Genomic DNA, 9,617 nt, shown 5'->3' with positions numbered 1-9,617 from the left:
GATGTGTTAAATTAACACATTATATCATATCATATTATATTATACTGCATTACATTGCATATTGCAATATGACACTGTTAACTGTTTTGCATTTAGCATTTCACTTTTTACTTCACTTTTTATATATTTTTATTCAGAAATGTTTATCTCAAAATAAATGTTACTTTGTATAAATATTGGTAAAAAGTGAGTAAATAAGAAGTAAACAGTGAGTAAATATATACTGGTTTCCCATTTTTTATTGCTCTCCTATGCATGTTGTATTTATTGCGTTTTTATGTTTCTATGTTCATTGTTTGCACCAATAACCAGAGCAAATTCCTTGTATGTGTAAACGTACTTGGCAATAAAATACTTCTGATTCTGATTCTCTTAATATAGGGACATTCATTGACCGTTGACCACAGGAGTTTCATCAGTTCTTCTCTAGGTCTGAATGAACATTTGTACCAAATCTGAACGAGCTCCCTCCAGGCGTGGCTGAGACACTGTGTTCAGACATGTGGACACATGCAGCCACGAGGTGTCTCCGGCACAGAGACGCACAAACAGGTCGGCTGACAAAACGTCACTAAAACAATGTGACACTGGCTCAAGTCATTACAAAAGATTTTATTGATCACAGCCGGGTCTCATCCTCACATCAACATGAATCTGCAGCAACAATCACACATTCAGTGAAACCTCTTCCCACACGGAGCTTCACCGGAGGAGGAACCGTGTGACGAGCAGGTCTCTGCCTCCGTTACACAAGACTCAGGTAAAAACACAGACCCACAACCAACTTTATAGGCACTTTAGTCTAAAGCCACAGAAACGACATCAGCTGGCACGTGCAACACAAACCATCACCTCCGTCATTTATCATTTTAAGATTCCTCCGGTTCCGACTGTTGATGACGTCACGTTTTACAGGTTTCTGAAAACGAGTGGTTCTTCTCTCATGTTTCCTCAACTATTCTGCTGCCATATCTGATCTTTATGTCTCGGTGTTTTACAAAAAAGATCATTCGAAGATTTCATACTATAGACAAAGAGTCGCTCTTAACCAATCAGGAGTCAGTCTCAGCTGTCAGTCACTATGTGTCAGCCTAATTTTATATCATCAAATACCTAATTAATACCAAACTGATCAAAAACAGTACAAACATCAGTTAGATAGCTGTTAATTATCAATTTAAATATATAGTTCTAAATTATTAAACGTCTACTTAGATTTTTTTGTTTGGTCCCATATGCTAACATGGAGGAGAAGAGGTTTATGAGCTCTACTGCAGTCAGCCACCAGGGGGCGAAGTTGATTTATTATTAACTTAACGTGATTTTATGTTTTTTTGCTCCTCAACCGTAAAACCAGGATTGTGTTTACATTATAATATTACAGAAAGCTTCAGACGACAGACAACCATCAAATTATCTTTAATCATTATTTTAGTAACTTTTTAAATGTTGTTATTGTCAAACTGAGCAGAATTTAACTCCCGTCAGTCAGACTTCAAGTATTGGATTGAAAAACCACTAGAGAAACCATCAAATCAAACAATAACTGATACAGAAATTAATTCATGACGTGAAATATATTTTTGTGAAATAAATTCAATTTTTTAAAATCTCTAAGTCCTTTTTTGGCCAATTGAAGGAAAAAAATTGAGTTTTCTTGAGCTGCAGATTCTCTGATTTACACTTGTTGCTGTGACGTCATCGTTAACATGTTTTCTGTTAAGTTTAATAAAGTTTTACGTGCACAGATAATCTCGTTCAGAACCACTTCAGAGATTTAACCTGCAGAACTTGTCCACAGATTAAATTCTTAAATAAAACCCGCGGAAACGTCCCGTTCTCTCCGTCTCAGCACAAGCTCACAAAAGGAAACAGCAGAGTTTTAAAGACCCACCTTCCAAACAACAACTGTCTGTGATTGGCTAGAATTTGTCTTCACACATCAGACACAAAATCGTGATTGGTGTTTAAAGCACAATGGTGGCAGGTGTCCATCCTCCTGCTTGATCTGCACCTTGCTTCTCAGCGGCAGCCATCTTGGCTCTAAAGGCAGCCAGATGGCTGTCCCTCTGGGATTCAGACACTGAACCTGAAGCCGCTGGAGAAGGCGTCCCCGCGGGGGGGTGGGGGGGGTGGACGGAGGCGGGACGTCACCGGGACGAGCTCCTCTCCTTGCTGATGCAGTCGTCCTGTCCGCTCGTGTCTCCGTTGGCCGTCATGCCGCAGGTGCGTCTCTTCTTCCTGCGGTGGGACATGGTGTCTCCCTCGGAGCCGGACTCCGCCTGCAGGGACACAGTGTACGGACACACTGTTACATCATGCTACAGACGTGTTGGGTTACAGCGACGGGACACGCGTGTCGCATGTGAGCACCTGTTGGCTGCACTCACTGCTGACGTGACAGCTGATGACTGTGCAACAGTTTCAGACTCTCGGTCAAACACGGCAGGAACACGCCTCGTCGTGTTTAAATGGAAATGTGCATGTGAATTGAACTTCACTGTCAAATCCAACACCTTGTGTTTACATTACAGTTTCTTTGATAGATTTAGATTTAATCTTTCATGTCCTCTGGGACATTTGTGTCCACTAACTAGTCCTGGTCTCAGTAATCTCCCTTCACTTCCACCACCTGCAATGACGTTAATATAAATATCCACAGATCTGTCTTCACAGATCCAGTGTTTGAGCACGTACATTAGAGTCGGACGAGCTGGAGGAGGACGATGATGAAGAGTCACTGGAGCTGTCTGAGGCGATGCCTGTCGACTCCTGCAGGTCGACCTCGTCTGCCAACACCGCCAGGTCGGGCCGTTCCTGCTTCAGGATACTGAAACCACAAAACAACAAACTGTCAGCCTGTGAAATCACACGACTTCGGATGGAGAAGAATCAGGACACATCCTCAAACTGTCGATTTTAAACTCATCGCGGTTTTCAGATCTTCCCTGAACTTTGAACTCGATTCTGACATGCTCCAGACATGTTCCTCACATGTTCCTCTCATGTTCTGTCTGTGAGATCAAATGTCTGAGTCAGTGTCTCTGGACATGTCCTGGATCTTCTCCTGCAGCTTCCTGGTAAAGTGTGTGTAACATGTCCTCGTGGATGAGGTTTCTAACACGTGACGGACGTGAAACTGAAAGAACACAAAGATCTCAGGATGAAGAAGAGGAGACGTCAACTTGGAAACACAAGGAGATTCCAGATCTTCTGGTGATGAGGGCCGGTATGGACGAGCTATTATCAACAACACATTGAAGCTGTGAGTGACTCGGAGATGAATCTTACCGATACCACTTCCTGGACAGCTTGGGTCGGCCCCTCACAGTTTTGTGCCACACGATGGGGAAGTTGGTCGTGCTGGCGAAGTTCTGAGTGACGGCGATTGTTGTGTCCATGTTGAGAACAACGTGCCACCATCCACCTGCACACACACAGCTGGTTACCATTAACATCAGAGGGGACATAACTCAACGACTGGAAATCAGACGTTAACAATAAATCATATCTGATATTTAGAGCCGCTTCATACTTTGTTGGTTCAGGTTGAAACGTGTGACAGGACAAAACATCTGTATTTAAATTCAACAGTGCAGGTAAAACTGAACTTAATGTGGACAGAACAAAATAAAATAACAGAAATAAAACATCTATAGTTCAACTAGTTCAAATGCACCAACTGAACGTCCTCATGGTTCAAACATTATATCGTCAGAGGTGAGGACCTCTTCTTCTTCTATGGTTTAATTCTGTCTCTCCTTCCTGTGATTGATCCAAAAGCCAAAACTACCCAAAGTGTTTTCACTGCAAAGCAACAGAACCCGGTTCAGTTTGATCCAGACCCAGAACTCCTCTTCGGCTCTGAGGAACCGGTCACACCTGATGTTCAGCTTCAGACTGAACTGAAGAGTCAGAAGCTCTGACACCATCAAGGCTTTTTTTAATTAAAGACTTTTTAACCTATGATTATGAAAAGGGTCTTATGTAAATTAACATGGTTGGTGAGTTAAATAGCAAACGTCTATCTTTAAAACATTAAGCTGCATTTAACTGTTCAGAACCACGTGTTGTCCTCACTGTGACCAAGTTCTAATCTGCAGTCACACAGGTGAAGTCCAGATCCTGGACCGAGGCACGAGGAGCTGCTGAGGGTTTAATCTGTGCTCATCACATTAGCTCTGTTGGCATTAAGGGGATCGAGGCCATATCCGTGTCCCTGCATGTGGTCACATGTCTCTGTCCCTTCAGTCCACACGCCCGTTAGGTCACGCAGGTGCTGAGCTACTGAGAAGGTACAAGGTAACCAGTCTGGTTTCTGAATGGTTGGCTTGTAAAAGAGAACAGAGTTTAAATAAAGATGGAGACAGAAAACGGTGTTTCTTCACTGACCAGGAACAAAAACCGTCTCCCCGGGTTTCTGGAGGATCTCCAGCGGCGTGAACTCTGGCGGCCAGTTGGGCTGCTGCGTGCGTGGGTAGACCACGCTGAACCAGGTGATGGCCTCGTCCTGCTGGTTGCCTCCGTCCTCTCGGGTCACTTTGATCAGCTCCCGGGGCGTGTTGGTGGGGAACAGGCACCACCTCTTGTGACCCTGAACCAAGGCGTTCCATGCGCTGGTGCCCAGCGGGTCGATGTGGATCCCTGTGCCCGAGCGAGCCGGACCCATCACAAACCATCTGTGGTGGAGGAAACGATTTCACACTTTATCTCAGAGCCATTTAACGGATCTGCAGGTTTCAACGAGTTCAATATAAGTAGTCTTTTAAACTTCACTTAAATTCAACACTTTTTATCATCGTCTACAGGTCTTTGTAGGAAAGTGAATTTATTGTTCAAACTTCTGAGGTTTTATAAGATTTAAAGATAGGAAGCATCAGAAGATTCTTCAGGAAGTGACATCACAGGAAGTGAGAAGACACTGAGGAACATTTCTACTGCAGTGTTTTTTAGGATTATTCATGTGTCAGTATAAAACTGGGTGTTTTTGTGTCCATGTTCATATATTTATTTAAAGTAATTGTCACCATTAATGTTAATGTCTTTGATAATAAATATGAACGTGGGCAGATTACACAGAGGTTTGGTGTTTACTTGTACGGCGGTCTGCGTTTCTCTCCTGCAAACTGGAAGAGGTCGTCCCTGAAGAAGACGGGGACCTGGTAGTCGTCCAACAGCTTCCGGCGCTTGGCGTGTTCACCGTAGCTGCTGTCGAAGATGTAGAGCGGGCTGTCGTCCCTGGTGTTCTCCAGGTACTCCATGTAGTACTTCATCTTCATCTTCACCGAGTAGCCGTCGTTGTCCTCCCCGCACTTGAACTTCTGGTTGCGGTACTTGCGCTTGAGTCGCTCCAGAGTCCATTTCTCTCGGGCGGGCCAGCTCTCCTGGCTGTTCTGGAGGACGACGGGCTTGTAGGGTCGCTCGAAGCGCCGGATGAACTCTTCAGGGCTGAGATGGAGGGTGTCCACACGCTCCACGTTGTCCTGAAACACAGCAAACATCAGTTCACTGGTCCACAATGTCAGAGCACAAACTGAGTACTACAGAACTGGTGAGGGAGCAGGAGGAACAATCACAGCAAGATAAATCATTAACATACGAACCTCACACGTAATCTACAGCTGCTTGGATATTAGACAGATATTTAATTAAATCCCACAAACTAGTTTTTATGTGGAATTGCTGCTGTGATCATGTTGGTTTGTGACCAATGATTGACCGGAGTAGATGTGACATCATGTGAACAGAAGTGAATCCATCCCTGCAGCACCACGTTAGTTCTAATGATGAAGTGCAGGAAAACACATCTAACTAAATATGAGTATGTTAAAATGAATGAAGTTAAATACTTAGTTAATGTACTTGTTTATATTTCAGCAGTTGTTATCGTATTCCGCTTTATGCTGCAGATGATAAATCCACTATACAACTAGTGGTGGGGGAAAAAATCGATTCTGTTCAGTATCGCGATATTTTGCGCCCGCGATTATATCGAGTGAGTGAGGGAGAGAGATTTTTTTTTAATATTTATTTACAATTATATATGTAACAGCCCCTGGCTGGCAAAGCATGACGAGGAGAGTTTCAGAGTTTAAAAGATACCTAGTGTGTCTGTGGAAAGGATGTTCTTCACTGCAGGAGATATAGTAACGGCCCAGAGGAGCTTTAACATCTGAGCATGTTGACCAACTCCTTTTTCTGAACAAAAATGCCAATATTCCCAAATTAATTCTACATTTTGGGTCATGACCTTGCAGGTCTCAATTTGATTGAAGCTCTAGGTTCCTCTTATTTATATGATTGAGCTCAGTGTTCATGTGAGAGGTCTCCTATTCAGAAAATAATGACAAAGGTCCTGTGTCCTGAATGTTCAAGGACAACGTTTTTGCACTTCAGTTAATGTGTAGAAGACAATGTTGTTCACAGAATTAAATGTGACATTTGAAGTGAGTTGAGCAGTCTTATTTTCCTCATTTTTTGTAATGCCTTTGAATAATATGGGGGACATGAACCGCAATATATTGCAGAATCGAATCGCAGTACTTGCAGTATCGCAATACTATTGAATCGTGGCCCAAATATCGCAATACTATTGAAACGTCACATTTTTGCCAATTCCCACCCCTAATATACAACTAGGATGTACTCTCGGATGTGTTCGATGAAGCATTAATGTGATGAACACATTTAATCTTCACTCGTTATCTTTCAAACACATTTTATTTTAAAGTGTATTTTGATGCCAACACAACATTGGATGTAAAGTAAGTTCTCGGGGTCACAGAATGTGTCGCAACACCGCAGCTCTTCCCGGTGCCTACGTGACCAGCTGCACTCCTGCTGCTAGCCTAGCTGTTAGCTTAGCTGCTAGCCTAGCTGCTAGCTCAGCCGCCGGGCTCCTTGTACCTTGACGGTCCGGTGCGACAGGTCGAAGGTTTCGTGGTAGCCGTGTCTGATCCAGTCCAGCGAGTCCTTCAGCTCGGGCCTGGCGCTCCGCTTCGCCTCTTTGATCCTCTTCTTGCTCTTATGGTTCATTCCTCCTCTGGGCTTGTGTCGCGGTCTCCGTTAGCTGTGAAGCTAACCCGGGGCTACCACACGCTCACATCCACTAGCCTGCGCTGCTCGCCGGCTCGCCGCCTGCTCTCACCCGCTCAGCCTCCACGGAGCAGAAGCGGCTCCGCGGTTTCAACCTGATAAACCTGTTCAGCACAGCCCAGACCACAGGGGCTCTTTAATGATAGAGTGCTAACAGCAGCTAGCAGCAGCTAACAACAGCTAACAGTAGCTAACAACAGCTAGCTGCCTGCACACACGATGCTTCTGCTACTGACACGCCCATGTGTCACAGTACACACCTGATTGGCTTCAAAGGCTCAGGAAGCAGAGCTTTGATTGGTCAGAGGGTGGAATGTGCCTTCCCGCCAGGCGTATACTTCGATTTGATTGGCTGTTGAGCTGCCGTCCTGTAATAGGCTGGACGCGGAAACAGGAAACAGACAAAGTGTCTGTTGCTGATGTTTCTACAGGAGAATGCGTCCGTAGCCTCACGGATCACTGACCGAGGAGGAGGTCGATTCACACGGCGATGGAGCGATGGATCCCGCGGGAGCTAACGAAGCTAACGAGGCTAGCATAGCTTATAAAGTGTTCACGTTTGAAGACAACAGCGCAGAGTGTCTGTCAGTGTCTGTACCTGAGGTCAGTCCACATGTCCATCTGCTGACGTCATTAGTCTGTCTGTACCTGAGGTCAGTCCACATGTCCATCATGTGACTTCATAATGTCTGTCAGTGTCTGTCCTGAGGTCTGTCCACATGTCCATCAGCTGACGTCAAAATGTCTGTCAGTGTCTGTCCTGAGGTCAGTCCACATGTCCATCATGTGACGTCATAATGTCTGTCAGTGTCTGTACCTGAGGTCTGTCCACATGTCCATCTGCTGACGTCATAATGTCTGTCCTGAGGTCAGTCCACATGTCCATCTACTGACGTCATAATGTCTGTCAGTGTCTGTACCTGAGGTCTGTCCACATGTCCATCTGCTGACGTCATAATGTCTGTCCTGAGGTCTGTCCACATGTCCATCTGCTGACGTCATAATGTCTGTCAGTGTCTGTCCTGAGGTCTGTCCACATGTCCATCAACTGACGTCATAATGTCTGTCAGTGTCTGTCCTGAGGTCTGTCCACATGTCCATCAACTGACGTCATAATGTCTGTCAGTGTCTGTACCTGAGGTCTGTCCCCCTGTCCTGAGGTCTGTCCCCCTGTCTCTCAGGTCCTGGACCCTCAGTATGGCATGTACGTGTGGCCGTGTGCGGTGGTGCTGGCTCAGTTCCTGTGGACCCACCGGGAGGAGCTGAAGGACCACACAGTGCTGGAGGTGGGGGGGCTTTCACCTGGATGTCCCGGGGCTCAGACATGAACTCAAGCCCTGTCCTCTGTCCACAGCTCGGGGCCGGTGTGAGTCTCCCCGGGGCGGTGGCGGCGCGGTGCGGTGCGAAGGTGATTCTGTCGGACAGCGCCCGGACGCCGCGGTGTCTGGAGAACTGCCGGCGCAGCTGTGAAGCGAACGGCCTCCGTGAGGTGGTCGTGGTGGGTCTCACCTGGGGGGAGGTGTCCCCGGACCTCGTCCTGCTGCCTCACCTGGACTTCATCCTGGGATCTGACGTGTTCTACGAGCCTCGAGGTCGGTTCATGTTCAACAGCTGAATGCAAGTTAACCACAGCTGTAAAGGAAAACTATGTCCAATATAATATGCAATATTTCTCACAAAACTAAGCGAACATTTGAAACTTGTTTCAGATTTCGAAGACGTTCTCGTGACTGTTGCTTTTCTTCTGAGGAAAAATCCCAGAGCACAGTTCTGGACCACGTACCAGGAGAGAAGGTGAACCTGTGAGGATCTGTGGGCCTTAGAGGCCACTGGAAGAATAGAATATAGCACATAATAAAATGAAGTACAACCAAACAAATAAATGAATAGAAACAATAAGTAACAAAACACACAACTGATTTTAACCACATGTCTCTGTGGTAGTTGTTATAACAGATGTGATTGTGTTTGAAGCTGGTTTCAGTTTGGCTCTGTGTCAATGCCTCACCTCTACACTCCTTCTCTTGGTCCTGTCTCAGCGCTGATTGGTCGATTGAGCCGTTGCTCCGCAGATGGAACATGAACTGTGTCGACATCCAGTTGGAAAACTTTGGTGCCGATAAATCTGAGCTGGCCGGATCGACTCTGCCGGGCAGCCACAGCGTCCACATGATGATCATCACACTGGACACAAGGGATTTGGACTGAAGAGGACAACGTGTCTCCCAGAGGACGGTCCGGTGAAATAACCAGATGAGCGACTCTGTGCGTCGCCCAGGAGAACAGTCAAGAGTCAAGTTTTTATTTGCAGATCCCATTTAATATGTTTCTCAAAATGTGTTTTAAAAATGAATCCCGATTAAAATGTTTTGAATCCCAAACTGTCGTATTTCATGATATTTTAAAGGTTAAATATAATATTCACTGCCACTAGATGTCGTACTAGCGTCTTGAACCACAGCAGATGCTTTGTCATTCTAACTAAACTTGCTGCCGAAACAAAAATCAAACACAATATGATG

The 9,617-nt window shown here is 45.5% G+C and overlaps 2 protein-coding genes across 4 annotated transcripts; one reads left to right on the top strand and one right to left on the bottom strand.

The window, feature by feature from the left end:
- Positions 1 to 2,131: 2,131 nt before the first annotated feature.
- jmjd6 (jumonji domain containing 6, arginine demethylase and lysine hydroxylase) lies at positions 2,132 to 7,326 on the bottom strand. Its single transcript, XM_061089886.1, has 6 exons — positions 6,907 to 7,326; positions 5,095 to 5,483; positions 4,393 to 4,679; positions 3,292 to 3,427; positions 2,698 to 2,830; positions 2,132 to 2,282 (listed from the first exon to the last, which is right to left on the bottom strand). Exons 1-6 carry the CDS (start codon positions 7,033 to 7,035, stop codon positions 2,151 to 2,153), a joined length of 1,206 nt encoding a protein of 401 aa, XP_060945869.1. The 5' UTR covers positions 7,036 to 7,326; the 3' UTR covers positions 2,132 to 2,150.
- On the top strand, positions 6,898 to 9,476 carry LOC133022976 (histone-arginine methyltransferase METTL23-like). Of its 3 annotated transcripts, none has more exons than XM_061089888.1 (5): positions 6,898 to 7,698; positions 8,277 to 8,381; positions 8,450 to 8,687; positions 8,805 to 8,889; positions 9,135 to 9,476. In XM_061089888.1, the coding sequence occupies exons 1-5, from the start codon at positions 7,594 to 7,596 to the stop codon at positions 9,301 to 9,303; spliced, it is 702 nt and encodes a 233-aa protein (XP_060945871.1). In that variant the 5' UTR covers positions 6,898 to 7,593; the 3' UTR covers positions 9,304 to 9,476. The 3 variants fall into 3 exon arrangements, with proteins under 3 accessions (XP_060945871.1, XP_060945873.1, XP_060945872.1); XM_061089890.1 differs by lacking the exon at positions 6,898 to 7,698 and adding an exon at positions 7,705 to 7,748; XM_061089889.1 differs by lacking the exon at positions 6,898 to 7,698 and adding an exon at positions 7,760 to 8,235.
- The last annotated feature ends 141 nt before the right edge of the window (positions 9,477 to 9,617 follow it).

This window comes from Limanda limanda, chromosome 17 (genome assembly GCF_963576545.1).
Source record: "Limanda limanda chromosome 17, fLimLim1.1, whole genome shotgun sequence".
Classification (NCBI taxonomy): Eukaryota; Metazoa; Chordata; class Actinopteri; order Pleuronectiformes; family Pleuronectidae; genus Limanda; species Limanda limanda.
Note: the sequence above shows the minus strand (reverse complement) of the source record. Positions and strands in the feature narration are given on the sequence as shown.

Coding starts and splice junctions, on each gene's coding strand:
- LOC133022976 (XM_061089888.1), top strand. CDS start 7,594: ATGGATCCCGCGGGAGCTAACGAAGCTAACGAGGCTAGCATAGCTTAT. Junction 8,688..8,804: donor CGTGTTCTACGAGCCTCGAG/GTCGGTTCATGT, acceptor AACTTGTTTCAG/ATTTCGAAGACGTTCTCGTG. Junction 8,890..9,134: donor ACCACGTACCAGGAGAGAAG/GTGAACCTGTGA, acceptor GTCCTGTCTCAG/CGCTGATTGGTCGATTGAGC.
- jmjd6 (XM_061089886.1), bottom strand. CDS start 7,035: ATGAACCATAAGAGCAAGAAGAGGATCAAAGAGGCGAAGCGGAGCGCC. Junction 5,484..6,906: donor TGTCGCACCGGACCGTCAAG/GTACAAGGAGCC, acceptor GCTGTGTTTCAG/GACAACGTGGAGCGTGTGGA. Junction 4,680..5,094: donor AAACGCAGACCGCCGTACAA/GTAAACACCAAA, acceptor CCTCCACCACAG/ATGGTTTGTGATGGGTCCGG.